The 16,234-nt window shown below is 33.2% G+C and overlaps 1 protein-coding gene and 1 pseudogene across 1 annotated transcript; both read right to left on the bottom strand.

The window, feature by feature from the left end:
* Positions 1-1,645: 1,645 nt before the first annotated feature.
* LOC143588315 (protein CYPRO4-like) lies at positions 1,646-4,799 on the bottom strand. Its single transcript, XM_077069354.1, has 2 exons — positions 3,071-4,799; positions 1,646-1,997 (listed from the first exon to the last, which is right to left on the bottom strand). The coding sequence occupies exons 1-2, from the start codon at positions 4,670-4,672 to the stop codon at positions 1,704-1,706; spliced, it is 1,896 nt and encodes a 631-aa protein (XP_076925469.1). The 5' UTR covers positions 4,673-4,799; the 3' UTR covers positions 1,646-1,703.
* Positions 4,800-8,187: 3,388 nt separating this feature from the next.
* LOC143588321 (protein WEAK CHLOROPLAST MOVEMENT UNDER BLUE LIGHT 1 pseudogene) lies at positions 8,188-9,917 on the bottom strand (annotated as a pseudogene).
* Positions 9,918-16,234: the final 6,317 nt, after the last annotated feature.

Raw genomic sequence — 16,234 nt, forward strand, 5'->3', positions numbered from 1 at the left:
AAAATGAACCCTCAAATGGCTTTCATGAGGTAAATGTATCCGACTTTTCAAACCATTGTAATATTATACCTACATTTGCAAATATGAGCATGTTTATATGGCATTAAGAACAATGATTAGTAACAGTATGATATAGTTGGAAATTGATGAGTTATATTATGGTTTGTTTATACGCACAGGGGTGCAATGAAGGTGAAAGGCAGTTTGAGTGCAGCCCAGAAGTTCACACCTGATATCTTCCCGAAACCCGCAAAGATGTAATGTTGTTAATTATGAAATTAGATAATTTAAACAAGGTAATAAGTATGTTGCTTTCTATATGTTCTAATGCTTGTCAGTTGAAATTATTATTGTCCAAGTGTTGTTTGTTTTGATCTACTTTATAAGTGGAATGATTGGGTTTAACTATTTGAATGGATAGAGTTTCATATGAGACCAGGTAAAAAAGGATTTGAAGTACATTTTGTTCAAATAAGCTATACCCTATGACACCCCAATTGTTTAGAAAATATCAGTGTGACCTGAGCAAACTTCAGGAACAATACCAAGAAAAGCTTAACAAAAATAACATGTCTGATATCTGAAATCAATCAACCTGTATAAATATCTTGCCTAAACTTCAAATTGGCAAGATCATAAAATATTCATGAAAACAATTTAGCATAACCACCTTAGTAAACAGCATATACATGCTTGCTAGCTCAGCCGCTCAGGTTGTTCAGTGAGTTTTCCGCTAAGTTGTTTCCTCGTGGGAAGGTATTAGGTTCAATCCCTACCAACTGCAAATTCTGTAAATAAGGGTGAGCATCACTAGGAAGGATTCGAACTTGGGTAATGCCACCAAGCTAACGCCGTTCAAAAATAGTTTATAAGACTATCATCTAGTAGCTAATATCACTAACCATAAACAAAATTCTGATAACATTTAGGCAAAACAACCCTAAACGAATTTGGACACAAGATTCATGTATCATGTATGTATCTATGTAAAATCAATCAACCATAAGTCTGTAACTATATATTTTTGCTAGAAACTAATATGGCAAACCACCGTATAAAGAGTTAAAAACAACACTAAGAAAAATAGAAAAACGAATCCTAAGATCAAATAATGCTTTATTTGTTAATAGTTTCTACGAAAAGATAACTTCAAAAAGGTAAAAATCACAAATACTTGGTAGTTCAATAATGTTCGTCGTCTCTTTACAACTAACTCTGTAATCTTCCCTCGAACTACTGCAGCGCTTTCTCTACAATTATTCATGAAAACCACTTGAAGCCACGCAGAGCTTCAATTTATCCAACTATCTCAGCTTATTAAACAATGACTGCATTACAAGTTTGAGAACTACTTTTAAACTTGAGAACCAATTTATCTTCGCCATAATTTTTCCACATGGTAGAATTTTCATAATTAAAGAAGAAGAATTGTGTGGTGCATTTAAATTCACTAGTTAGTCATATTGTATGATTTGTTTCAAAACACTTGACAGTTCACACGTGCATATTTAACACGACTATTCAATAAAGATAACACTTAAGGTAAAAATAACACAAGGATTGAAAACTTAACCTTAAATTAAAACCAAGCAATTCAGGCATTACAATAATATAGTTGCTAGCAGCTAAACTACAATCAATCTTTCAATAATATTGTAACAGAAGTCATTACTAAGAGCAATAAACAAACAAAAACCACAATACTAAGCATAAGAAAGCCTGCTACTTGATATACTGAAAGAGCTAACTTTCAGTGGAGTAGCAACAACCAATGGAGCTTCTGGTGAATCGCTGACTGCAAACTTCTCGTGCATGAACCGACTTTCAACAATTGAGTCGTCTTTGGGGACAATCTTGTAGCAGTAGCAACTCTTTAGACCCACTTGGTTACGGTAGCACTCGTGGGACCCGTCTTTCACCTGCTGGAAGTTCCATATCACACTAAATTTGCCCACCGTGGCCACCAGGTGGCGTTCTTGCTTCCCGCCTTCTGTGACCTGTCATTTTATTCAAATTTTCGTATATAAATCAAAATTCAACTGCAGATTGCTTTTAAGACGTTGCATAATCACCAATCAAGAGTGGTGTGCAAAAAACCGAAATTACCAAACCGTAACCGAAAAATCAAACCCAACAAAAATTGGCGATTTAATTTAAGTTTAAAGAACGATTTTTTGATCTGCTATCAAACAAGCCAAACCAGTAAAACCAAGATACCATAAACCAAATGACAAAATATCAATTTAAAATAACTTAAAAAATATAATAGACGGTAAAGCTAATAATTCTTTTTATTCTAAATGTGTAATAATCAGTTAATCGTTAAATAACAGAAAAAACCTATTGCCAAAGTTTTAGACTCACATTCATAACTTTGGGATCATATCTTTCAAGCCCAGAAGTTAAAACCAAAACCATACAGATTTCAAAAACCCAAAAACCAACCTGTGCACTTAGAGAACCGAACAAACACTATGTTTGTGTCCGTTCTTTTAACTTTAACTGACCAGACGATCGAACACAAACGATTAAATGAACCAAGCTTTCTTATTCGCTTGTTAACAATACAAACAATTAACAAATGCATATGAACAATCATAAGTGACCTAAAAATCAATTAAAGTAAATGTCAACAACAATGTGTTGGCTCTAAAATGTTATTTAAACTAGACTAAATTGTAACAGGCCTAAACATTTAAGCGAATATATTAACAAATGTGAACAAGTGACCATAATCAAACGTATACTAACATACAAAATGAATGTTCACAAATATTAAAAAAAAAACAAATCAGGTGTGTTCATGTTCGTGTTCATGTTCATTCGTTTAGTATATATGTGAACACGAACTATCTACCAAATGGTTCACTGAATATCATGTTCATTCGTTTAGTATATATGTGAACACGAACTATCTACCAAATGGTTCACTGAATATTTAGTTTGTTTATAGACATAACTACCAATAACTATCCTACGAAACCAGATGTTGCAATCACCACAAAACGTTAATAAACAGCATAACACGATGTAAATAAACAGAATTAAAGAAAGTATAACCGATACATACCCAAGAAAACTGAGCACCACGAAACTTGTTAAACATCCCAGCCCTATGCGAATCAAGCGGATTCAACTTCAACAACCTTGGAGCTGAAATTCTATTCCCCATACGTCCTGCAAAACCCGTCTTTGATTTCCCATCTTTATCAGTAAACAACGTGCAAATAAGAATCAGATACGTATCAGTCGTGCCCAATATCCACTTCCCGTCATAAGTAACATCCACATGTGTTATTGGTGACCCAAGCCCCGGGAATGCAGTCTTTGCCTGTCTCATTGAACTAACCGAATACAACCGTATCTTCCCATCAACCGACCCAACAACAATTGACCCATCACCAGTTGTTGCAAAACACTGAAAGTTAGTCCCTCTAGAAAACTGATGCCCTTGTGTCCAGTTCAAAACCGGAGCGTTTGAGTCAGCAAGATTCTGAACAATCCCGTGTCGGTCCCGCATGTCCCATCTGCAAAGACGATTATCATCGAGACCCAAGAAAGTCGTCCCCGAAGGGTCCATTTGGGCTCCTTTACTGTCATTTGTCACATCCCGCATTGTAATATCCGTCCCATCTTTTGCAAACTTCCACTCGGTCACAACCTTCCCGGTTTCAATATCAAACTGGTGAACCCCATTCGTGTGCGGTTTCCCATTAACCATCGGGCTCATTAACAACATGTTGGTTTCAGCTTTCATTAACAAAGCCTTTCTAGGAGTCGAATCAACGTGGCTTTTTATCGCGTTATCGAAACCAACATAAACCCCTTTCCCGTGTATCCCATGACTAAAATTCTTAACCACCTGAATACCCAAATCGCTTACCAAAAAACTGTTGTCTAAAGCACCCAAAGCAAGACTTTTTATGCTTCCACCTTTTGCAGCCTCCTCAAACTCCTCTCTCAGATCATGGTTAGCCCGAACCGGGGTCTTGAAAACCGGGCTTTGCGCGAAACTATCCTCAGCATCCTCCCACATCGAATCATCCGCAGCTTCCGGGTTAGCCCACGCGACAAAATCCTTACCAAAAATCTTAGCTTTATTCGCCTCGTTGCACTCGAATCCATAAGTGTTTTCAAACAAACACTTTTCATACTCCTCCACAAACTTCTTATAGTCATCAACATTAAAAAACTTCATGGCATAAACCCCATTCGCCACGAAATCAATCCGCAGTTGTTCCACAATCGGCTTCAACTGCAGCTGCTGATCAACCAAAGCATTAACCTTTGACCCAACTTTCAAAACCCAATACAAGTCCTCATCTGCTTCATCATCATCGTCTTCGTACTCTTTGTCTCCGTTGGATGCCGATTTAACGAAACGGAAGGAAACAAGCTTTTCGACAACGGCCCATTTGGAATCAGCAGTGTTTCCACCGGTGTGGATGTAAAGCTTGACTGGGTTGCTTACCGTTTGGTTCTTGGATTGGTATTTGAGCTTTAGGGCTTTGAGCTTGGCTTCAATCTGGTCGACGGAATTGGGGGTTTTGATGGGTAATTGATGGTCTTTTACATCCTCATAGTCTTCTTCTTCTTCTTGTTCGGAGTGTTGTTCGGACTCTGAATCGGAGTCGGATATTAGTAAATCTTGGCGGCTTTCAGAGGCACCCATTTGGGAGTGAGTTGAATTGAATTGGGTGATTAGGGTTGATGGTGAGATTTGATTTGATTTGATTTGAATGGTGAAATGGAGAAAGAGGAGCGTCGGTAGGTGTAGGTGAAGAGGCGGGCAACTTTAAATTTTGAAATTCATATTTTTTCAATTCAAGATTAGGGTTTTGCTGACATGGATTCAATTTGGGTCCAACTAAAATTAAATAAAAATGGTTGTAGTGTCACGTTCGTTATAATTTTACGATTACGATTTAAATAAAACACAAATTAAATTAACATGCTAATCATGAGAATTAAGTAATGTAATTATATAATTACACTACTAGATACTCACAGTTAGCACTTTAATTTAACTTTATGTTAATTTTTTCATTTACAATTAATTATCACAAGTTTAATAAAGTAATTGATGACTTTGAAGAATAAAAGCATTGTGGATAAGAAAATATGTAATTTCAAGATGTAAATTATTTTGTTACAAGCATTGATATTTATAACATTGTCAAGGAATAATATTGAGAAGACAAACTTATATAATTGGGTTGAAAAGGATGTCATCCAAAAGCGTAGGTAAATTATAACAACGTTTTGATTATTGGCTTATATTTTTTGATCGGCCATTCATAATGTTTACCTAAGGAAGTTTTGAAGTTATATTTTTTAGACCTTCAGGATCCAGTATCATCGGGTCATCTTGTGATTATAACAAAATAATTAGAGTTAAAATATACGCTTATGAGTTATGCTTCAATTATCACCATTTGCTTTGGTAAAATGGATGTTTATTAAAAAACTACCATTAATGCATTTATTTCAATTATCACCATTTGCTTTGGTAAAATGGATGTTTATTAAAAAACTACCATTAATGCATTTAGTGTCAATTTTACTCTAGATATTTAAAAAAAACAAGAAATATAAAGCAAACAAACCCCACACCTCGTCCTTTTATTCTTCTATATTTTTCACTATTTTTCTAATAACAAATTTATCCATCATCAAATTCTTCAAACTTTGCATTTACAAGAATTTAACCTATTGTCTTATTTTTGCAAGTAGAGGTATCATAGCACTAGACCAGTAGTCATGGGTATCTTCTTCACTATTAGTCACTCTAATATGACGACTAACCTCCCCTCTCTTTCACGGTTTTTTTTTCCAACCGTGCAAGTCCATTGGTGATTTGGTATCCTCATAGACCGGTGTTTTAAGGTCGTGTTAGCATGGAAGCATCTTATTAATTGAGAGATCGAGTTTTTCATCATGGCCAAGCTACAAGGGTCCAACCTAACTAACACTCTTGCGAGTTCAACAAAATGCATAAATAATATAATAACTAACAAAAGAATAATGAGTCAAAGCAAGGACTAAGGTGACGATGAAGATAATGAACTAGTAAGTATTTGTGACATTTGCCTTTTGAAATTATTTTCTAGATAAGATAAAGTAGTATTGTTATCTGAGTATTATTCTTTGTTCTATTTTTCCTTTGATGCCAGTTTGGACTTATTGTTGTTTTAACGGTTTTGTATGATGTTAGTGAATTATTTGCTCCAAATGTGGCGTTCTTCCACGAAATTGTGTCATGTCATGTCATGTCATGTAAAATTGTTTACAGCCTATGATATAAGTTTCTAGCATAAATATGTAACTGAAAAGAACTAAAGAAGAAGATTGTTTTTATTAGCTTCAAGCCTTAATTAATATCCTGTTAGCTAAAACCATCCTCATTCACAAACCAACTCAAACCAATATTCAATTATAAAATTAATTTTTCTCTCTTCCACCAACCCAATCCAACCAAACCAAACTTCATTACTTTTAATTAAATAAATATAACTTATAAATTTTTTATTAATAATTGTTGTGTTTTGTTTATTAAAAGTGTTTTAAAATATAAAAAATAATTTCTTTATTTAAAAATAAACAATATATATTTAATATAAAATTATTTTAAAAAAATATTTATATTCATCAAACACACTTAGTAAAGTAGATAACAAAGTTACGATCATAGTGACAAAATCTTGACTTGGGTTCGGAAAAAAGGTAGAGTTTTGATAGTATTGAGTACTGGAATAATCTTCAGAATCTCCAAGACTAAAATGAAGATTTGTATTTGAAGTGATATGATACCATATTTATAAGTAAAAAGTTGAATTATATAATCATATAATGTTAGATTGTTTAGATTCCAAGTTTTATCCAAAAAATCATATGAACCAATATGAATTTTACAAGTGTCGGATGATGAATTATATAATCAGATAGTGTTAGATTTTCTATATAATAAGTTCTATCCAAAGAATCTTATGAACAAATATAAACTTGACAAGTGGCGAATAATATAAATCGGTAATGATTAAAAATATTTTTTTTACAAACTTCAAAAAATTTATATCGATATGTTCACAAAAAAAAACTGAACAAGAATGTGTTTTTAGATTTTTTTAAAAACTTAATTAATAAAAGTTATTAGAAAAAAACAATATTAATGTTAAAATAAATTAGTTTAAAAGAGAAAAACAAAAAAGAAAAAATAAATAGAAAAAAAGCACCATGGAATAAGTGACATGTGGAGGTGAAGTAGTTTGGCATAGAGTTTGCCATCACGAGCAGTTCGTTCCATTTGGATTGATTTTTTTTTTCTAATTCTCAGTAGTGTTGCAAACCAGTGGGTAGTTTGCCAACGTGAATGGTCTAACTGTTGGCTGTTTGGTTCATTCAGATATGAATAAGTTAGATCTGAATGAACCTCAGCTAATTGACACTTTACAATTGAACCATCTCAAAGTGTGGGTTGGGGAAATTGGTATTAAGTACAACAAATCCACATCTACAATGGATTAGGTAAGATCAATCAAATCCACATGTAAACATTAATAATAACAATCTTATGTAGACATTTACTAAATCTGCTTGGTGTTGCTAAGATATATTGCCATTTTTTTCCTTTTTTTTTCTTCTTTTTAATATAGGCATCCGTTATACACATGGTCATGATATATTTGAATAGTCGTGTTAAAGTAGTCGATAAATAAATAGGTACAAAGTGGTTACAAACAAATAATTAAAATATGGATTAATCGGTGAATACAAGTACAACACTAGAGAATACCATGTTAGAAACTATAATACACTACAACATGTTCTTATCTTAATTACTAGGATGCTACCATTGAGAAAATATTTCATCAAATAGATCCGGCGATAATAAGTGGTTCTCAAGTTTCAAAATTTACAAGCCCGCCCCTGTATACATTATTGTTTAATATAAACCAACTTTAAGTAGATAACTACGAAAATAACATAAACATTTGTGTCATTCACTATGTAGAAGTGCTTATGCAGTTCTCACAGTTTTCTATTTAAAATTAGAATTGTATATAACATGCCACTATATGTATTTTTGTGTTTCAAAAAGATGATTTGTGACCAAATAAGGATAAAAATTACATTTTTTACTTCACAAAATGAACATTACACAACCCAAAGTCCCAAACCCCAATTTTGTTATACAATAAAATTAAGAATAATCATAACACAACTATGTTTACTTCTTTCTCAATGCCATAAAAGCGCGCGGGAAAACCAACTCATTTTTCTTTAAACTCCCCGTCTCATGCGACCATTCATTCGTCTTAAACACGGGCCTCGAGTTCTGGTTCAAAGGGCTAACGGGCCTTGCATAAAACCTCTTCACCTCTTCAGAACCTTCCCTCGGGCCCACGCCAAGCCCTGATTTCCGCCTTTGCCCGTGTTCAACCCTCCAGTTTCTCAAATCCTGTTCAACACCAAGCTTTCTTTGGTTCGCCTTTTCGGCTTTTTGCAATGCAGCATCAAAAGCTTGCTTTCTTGCAGCTAATTCTAAAGTCAACTGTTCCAGTTTACTCAAGCTTTTTGATTCAGAATCCTTTGCTACATCAATTAATGATATTACTTTAGCAACCCGTGTTTGAGCCACTTCTTCTGCTTCACGGGCTTTCTTAGTTAGTTCATAATATTCCTCCAAAGAAACTGTAACTCCCGGTTCCTGCTCGTTTTCAGGCCTGTTTTCGGGCCTTTGACGTGCATCAATGCCTGCCAGAGCTAGCTTTTCTAAAGCCTTAATTTGTTCAACTGTTTCTTTTGCTTTCTTTACATCATCACGGGCTTCTTGAGCCCGTGATTTCGCTTGATCCGCTTCTCGTTCTGCCTTTTGCAGTCGTTTTGGGAGGTCCACCATTTGTTCTTGGGCTTCCTTTTCTTTTGATCGGACACGAGCAATTTCTGATCTTGTTTGGTTTAGCTCGGCTTCAAGAGAAGCAACTGCCGCCGTCGCCATCCCTTGTCGCCTCCCTGTGGCGGCAAGGGCGGCCTTTTCTCTCTCGACCTTGGTTGTTAACGAATTCGCAGTCGTTTTTAAATAATCAATCTCCTCTATTGCTTTTGTAATGTTTTCTTTCACAGCTTCAACATTCTTCTTTCGAGACAACTCTGACTCATTGTAAGCCGCTAATTCGGTTTTCAAGTCATGAAGCAAAGATGTAGCAGTATCTAGTTTAGATTTCTGATATTCGGCTGCGTTAATTTGTTGCTTAACTTTCTCAAGTTCTTCTTGTGCTTGTTCTAGTTCTTGCTTCCAATTCAAAGCATCTTGTTCATGTGCAATGACTGCTTCAATCCTGTGTTCTTCAGCCTTTAAATAAGCAGCATTAGTTGATTCCAAATATTCTTTCGTCATCATCAGTTGGATAATGAGGCTTTCCACCTGTTTCTCAACATCTTTTGATGAAGATGCTGCATCTTGAGCTCGTTTTACGGCTACATCTTTCTCAGACACCAATAAACCATAGTCTTTATGAAGACTTTCAAGCTCGTTTCTAACGGTTGCTAGCTCAGCAACTGCAGCTGCAACAAGTTCGGAATCTTGTCTGGCTTCATGTTCTTCGGTTTCTGCTCTTTTGAGGTTCAATGCTAGTTCTTCTATGAGCCTTTTAGTGCCGTCTAGCTCCTTGAATACTTGCAGTTTAGCCTCTTCTTCTGCTTCAAACTTATTATTCATTAATGCAATCTCATCATTTATGTTCTTAAGTTGTTGTTCTATATGCACGTGTTTCTGCAAGTTCACATAAAACTTCATTAATGCTATATGTTACAGATCAAGAAAATACAAGTTAAAGAAGATTATACCTGGTCAGTTGTCTGAAGTTTATGGGCTTTGCGGTTAACAATGGAACCAAACATTGAAACGGCTTCATTAACCGACTCAAAAGGTGAAGCTGTATCAACATCGCCCACTTTCAAGCTCGGGTTCTTGAGTTGTTTAACTTTTATTTCATCCATCCCAGAAATGAATCTCAGTAAGTTTAAGGACGTTTATAATTAAACTGGTGTGATTGGCATATTATAAGCAACTGAATCTATAGTTTAACTCCAAATGTATCATACTAACTCTTGACATTACGTTAAAAGGTAATCAATCAATATGCAACAACTAAAGAATAAACTACAATGCCTACTCCATTTCAACTTCCCTACCAAAACGGGTTCGGTATTAATGTAGCGTAAATTTATTTTGAATAATTAATCATCATCCTTCATTTCGATTTTTATACAATGAAGAACGAAGGTAAGTGTTATAAAGGGTTTGGAAGCGTATTTTAAGTATTTTAGGGTGTGTTTGGGATTCCTTATTTTAGTTGAAAAGTTATTTTTGTGATAAGTGAAAAAAGACTTGTAACTTTCTAACAAGAAGTTTCTAAAAAAGTGTTTGGATTAACATAAGTCTATAAGTTGTATTTTAAAAAGTGTTTGGTTTAACTTAGTGATGTAAATGACCAAAAAAGACATGTTTGTATAAGTGAATAAGTTGTTTTTAAAAGTGTTTGGGTGGAATGGAATGGTGGAATGGGTATTCTAAACCTATAAGGAGATAAGTTACCAAATCCTAACTTATTGAAAACCCATCTTTTAGCCTTTATGATAAGGGGAAACCTAAAAGGCCTTATATATTCCCAAACACTTTATAAACATAAAAATGACTTATTGAACCTTCATAAGTCATAAGGAGAGGAAAATAGGGAATCCCAAACACAGCCTTAATTTTGTTTTGGATGGTGGAGTGGATAGCAATCACCTGCTGTTTTTTTGGCATCATATAAAGTTATTATTTTAATGTATTTACGAACTCGTGTATTACACGGGTTGGACAATAAAAACGATATAATTGATAAATCTTTTTAAATCCGTTATGTGATTAAACTTACGTATTATGTAACATCAAGAAAATTTCGAGTTCAAAGTGTCAAGTTTCCAAAGTCCAAGGATCTAAAATGTCAAATTTCCAAACCTTAGGGTTTAAATTGAAAATCCAGATTTTCTGTCCCATCGCGATACGCGACGGGACAAAGGACAAGCCAATCGCGTATCGCGAAGGGCTTGGTCAAACCTTCTAGAAGTGGGTCAACGGCGATACGCGATCGTCGTTGAAGCAACGTCATCGCGTATCGCGATGACGTGGTCTGACACCTCTAGCACAAGTTCTGCCATGTGTCCACACGTGGCACACCGTCTGCCACGTGTCTCGACACGCGGCACGTCATCCGCCACGTGTCAATACATGGCACACCATCTGCCACGTGGCAACACGTGGTAGACCTATATGGTGACTGGCTCAGGCTACTTCGCGATACGCGAAGGGTGCCCAGGAGGCCATCGCGTATGACGAAGGGCTTCCAGATTTTGTCTATAAATAGCAAGTCCGGGATTCTCATTTTCTCATCCCAAAATCTGTACTCCTCTCTCTCTCTCTCTAGCATCTCACTAGAACTCCACAATCAAACCTTCAATCCACCTCAATAAGCGTACCCCGGTTTCATCGTTATCTGTGCCAACGTTTCCTCGAAGTTCGTGCCACCTTCCACCGACGTACCCACCAAAAAATTTGTTACCTTCCGACACCATGGTGATTAGTCTCGAAAGGCGTACCGACGAGTGGTGAAGTTTTGGGTGTTCGTCGTTTGGCAAAAGAAAGGTAACGAAAAGAAAGATTGATCGAGAAGAAAAGAAGGTGACGCGGCGTTGAGTGCTGCTCGAATAATTAGGGTTTCTATAAGCCAACAAAAGTAGGCGTAACGCTAATGGAAATAATAATAAAACATCATAAAGGCTTAACTCTTAAGTCGAGGTTATACTCGATACCTCGATAAAATAAAAGAAAACATAACAAAGAAAGAATAAAAGATAGAATTATAAATATGTATATATGTGTGTAAGTATATATGTATATAAATTCTTTGTTATAAATATTATTAAAGAATAAATAACTATTTTTAAAAAATAAAGAAAAGAATACGTTTCTTAGAGAAGAAGAAACGTCGGGTTTTATAAATAAACTAAAAGTTTATAAACTACTTCAACCAAACATCCTTAATTTCATTACTTTTGAATGGATCATTCCATTCCTTCCTCCATTACCTTATACCAAACACTACCTAAAGGTTTTAAAGTATAAAAAGCTTTTGAACTAAAGGTTTATCGAGGTAAAGATTATAAAATAAGACTAAAGGTCTTAAGCCGGATTGTATATCCGACTAACAAATGGTTATACTCGTACTATAGGTGCGAGATAGCAAGGGAATGACCCTCGGACGGTGTTTGAAGCCGATCCCAAAGTGAAAAGGTGAATACGCCCCCAAACTTTACAAACTGTTTTTCAAACGAGTCAAACGTGTTATATGAAAAAGATTTACAAGGGACTATGTGTTCCTAAAACCGTTATAAATAAGAGTATAAGCTAGCCCTCAGATTGTAGTATACATTTGTTTGGATCCTTACATATGTGGTAGTACGCGGTGGGCACACCGCACCACACTTGGTCGTAGGACGCTTTCTCGCGGGAAGCACGACCATGTGTATACATACGGGTACTTAACTAAGTCGAACGCTGCGGTGTTTGCTGAGGTATTTAGTGTTGAGACTCGAATTTATAATCGTGTTGTTTTAAATTTGTTATTCCTAAGCCACGATGGGCCGAGGCAGGTGTAGTCTTGAGGGGTAATAAAAGAAAATATTTTAGCGTAAGCATATTCACCAGCATTCGTTGCTGACGTATTTTATTTACATTTTGCAGGTGATCAAAGTTAGTGCTTGATGAACGAAGAAGCTCAAGATATCCGATGGCTCGGATCTTTTTGTATAAACTTATAAACATTAAAATGGTGGTTTGTAAATAACAAGTAATGCTTTTGATATAACTTAAACGGGTATTTTATAATCCCGTATTTTGTTAAGTAAATATTCTATATTAAATCCACAAGTTTTATAAGACTTCCGCTTAACACGTAACTATGATTTATTTACAATTGTGGTACTAACTGTTGGTCATACTGCTAGGCCTTAGATGGGGGTGTGACATATTACATATAATAATGAAAAATGAAAATTTTATAAATCACTAAAAGTATAAATAAGTTGCAAGTTTTATATATACAAATAAATTGCTATAGTATTACTAAAACATTAACAAACCATACGTTGTATAGCAACAAAGCATATACAAATCATAAACAATTTATTTTATTTAAACTAATTGCTAGTTTCTCTAACCATTGATGATGCCATCTGATGCCCAATTATTGTTTCTACTATTACATGTAATTCACAACAAAAAAATAACCAAACTAACCATGATTTAATACCCAACACTTGTCTCATTCATTCAGTTTGATTTTTACATTCATAATCAGTCAAATAGATCGATCGAGAGAGAGAGAGAAAAGAAAGAAAGACTGGCTGAATTCATTTCAGCTCGATTTCAAAATAATAAGGCTTTTGTATATTCATATGTGACACCCATATTGCTAATCAAAATACTGGACAATGAGTGTTTCGGTTCCAACCGGTCCATACGAAATTAGTCACTTTGACCTTCTACCCAACCCGCTTATGTTTTTTATCTTGTAAATAAGGTTTTTTTTTTTGGTCAAAATAAGCTAGAATAATCTGATCAATTGGTTTCTACCCAACTCGCTAATGTTTCTGATCATGTTTTTATTATGGTACATCCAAATTTGTCATTGACAAAGGGGATCTATTGCACGCAACTTTGAACAAAATATAAACAAAGAGTCAACATACTTCAAGTTTGTGAGAAGAGTAAATAAGTCATTTGGATAATCATAATCAATAAAAGGGGTGGTGCACTGAACATGACTTTATAATATGAATCAAACTCTCTTAGTTGTAATCCACGATAAGGCTAGATAAGTAATGGATGGGATAATGATAAGGCTATGAAAGGATTGTTTTAAATCTTAATTAAATATTAGTTTTAAATTAATAAATTTAATTAGAAATTATATGTTAATACATGAGAGTGCCACTTGGCAAATTATTAGGCCAATTAAGGGGTTTGTTGTTCAATCAACATTTTTGTTTATTATAATAGTAGATTTTTAGATTAGATTCTTAAAACAATCTATCTATTTATTCTAATAAAAGACTACTCATTTTTGACACTTGTTAAGTGTCAATTTTTTAGTTATCCTCGCATTTTTACAACCAAGTTCAATATATGGTCCTTATATTTTAAGTTATTTCAATATATGAATTCAATTTTTATTAAATGCAAATCTTAACTCATTCATTCATTAACATTAATTGTGAAATAAGAAAATAAGGAAATATGAAAATTGAAGTTGCAAGCATGTTAGAATAAAATTTTAAAGTCACAATTAATTGCAAATTAAATAAAATAAAGGTGCATCATTGTTGAAGCATTCGGATTTGTATGGAAACTACAAATTGTTTTTAAACTGGATTCAAGTAGAAGTGTATAATTTTTTACATAAGATTAGTTTCAAATATGGATTTAAAATGTTCTTATATGCATTTGAACTCAGGAAAATGTGTAGTTTTCTTATTTTTCTCCGAACATTTTGTATAAATATCGAAAACATGGAGAATACCTATTTTAATATCTTTAACATTATAATTATAATCCATATGTATAACGGTTTACTATATGAACAACTTATCATTTATTTATATGACTTTTCTGTGTAGTAAAAATGATTTTAGCAATAAGAAGATCAATATTTGGTTTTCAATATTTTCTTCCATAACTCAAACCGAAATGCTTTAAAAATATATATTTTATGGCTTGATTAATACTTCTTTAATATATTAATTTAATATGCCTTATAAGACAAATTACTTAACTAAAAACATTCAAAACGTTAAACCAAAAAATTTGTTTCAATCTCATTCCACTATTTTCGGTTTTCAAAAATCATTTAGGATCTTGAGACCTAGAATATCGTTTTCATCAGTCATTTATATAATTTCAATATTATATTAACTTATTAATTTTATTTTTATACAAATACAACGAACTGGGATTATGTTAGTTTTACATGTTGGTCAGTACAAAATTAAAGTGTTTATTATGTTTTATATTCAAAATAATAAGGTTATACACAATTTAAAAAAAAAATTACAGTTATAACATTTATTATTAAAATTTATAAAAATTCATTAAGATTCACATCTTAATTATAATGTAACTTAATAGAAATATATATTATTTTTATTTTTGTTTTTTGTAACTTAATCATGCTTCTCATTATATTTCAAAGACATTCCACATTCACATTAATTATTTAAAAAAAATAGTTAATACGGTTAAAAGTCATTTACCATGCTTTCATATAATTCGAAATCTTTGTTTCTTCTTTTTTTCTATAAGTTGTTAATATATATATATATATAGGGTAGGGTTAATGTAAAAAACAATATTTTTGTGAGAAGAATAAGAATAGATCTAAACCCTTGTATCTATGATCTAGTGGTTGAAATTGGTAATTTTTAAATAACTGTATTGTTTCATATTTACATGGTATACTGTCATATTTAGGTGGTTTGTTTTATTTTAAAGCTCTTCTCACATTTTTCATAAAACACTTGTTTTTTATTTGAACTCTTATATATATATATATATATATATATATATATCTATAGAAAATGGTTAAAATAAAAATACATAGTTTTGTAGAAAGAGTAGGAATGACATAAAATTTAGAGTTAGGAAACTATGTAGCCTAAATCCTAGATCTTAGGAAATTATTTGGTAGTTTAAAAACTACCAATCTCAACCACTAGATCATAGATCCAAGGGCTTAGATTTATTCTTACTCTTCCTAGAAAACTATCACTTTTTATTACAACCCACCCATATATACATATATATATATATATATCGATTAGTTAAATATTCCAACAACTTCCCATAATATTAACTAATAACACGGGATTAGTATTCAAATTTAAACATTTTTAGTCCAATACTTTCAAGTATTATAAATAATAATCACTACTTTCACTTTATGCAACTTTAAATTTTCTAATATTCTCCTAACTCAGAATAATCACTGTTATTTGAACATGTTTTAAGGTAAGTATGTCTTTGTCATTTTTATGACAACTACATTCATATAAAATGAAACAAATCATTTTGTTATATTTTAATTTTCGATTTTATATGTTCTTTCCGATTTATTCCTCAGAAAATCTCTCAGTC

The sequence above is a fragment of the Bidens hawaiensis genome, unplaced genomic scaffold (genome assembly GCF_021521415.1).
Source record: "Bidens hawaiensis isolate Kalapana, Puna unplaced genomic scaffold, B.hawaiensis_p1.1 tig00036308_1, whole genome shotgun sequence".
In the NCBI taxonomy this organism is placed as follows: domain Eukaryota; kingdom Viridiplantae; phylum Streptophyta; class Magnoliopsida; order Asterales; family Asteraceae; genus Bidens; species Bidens hawaiensis.

Bases quoted from the DNA above. Each gene is read 5' to 3' on its own strand.
- LOC143588315 (XM_077069354.1), bottom strand. From the start codon at position 4,672: ATGGGTGCCTCTGAAAGCCGCCAAGATTTACTAATATCCGACTCCGAT. The intron at 1,998-3,070 runs GTATGTATCGGT...ATAAAATGACAG, and splicing joins GTGGTGCTCAGTTTTCTTGG to GTCACAGAAGGCGGGAAGCA.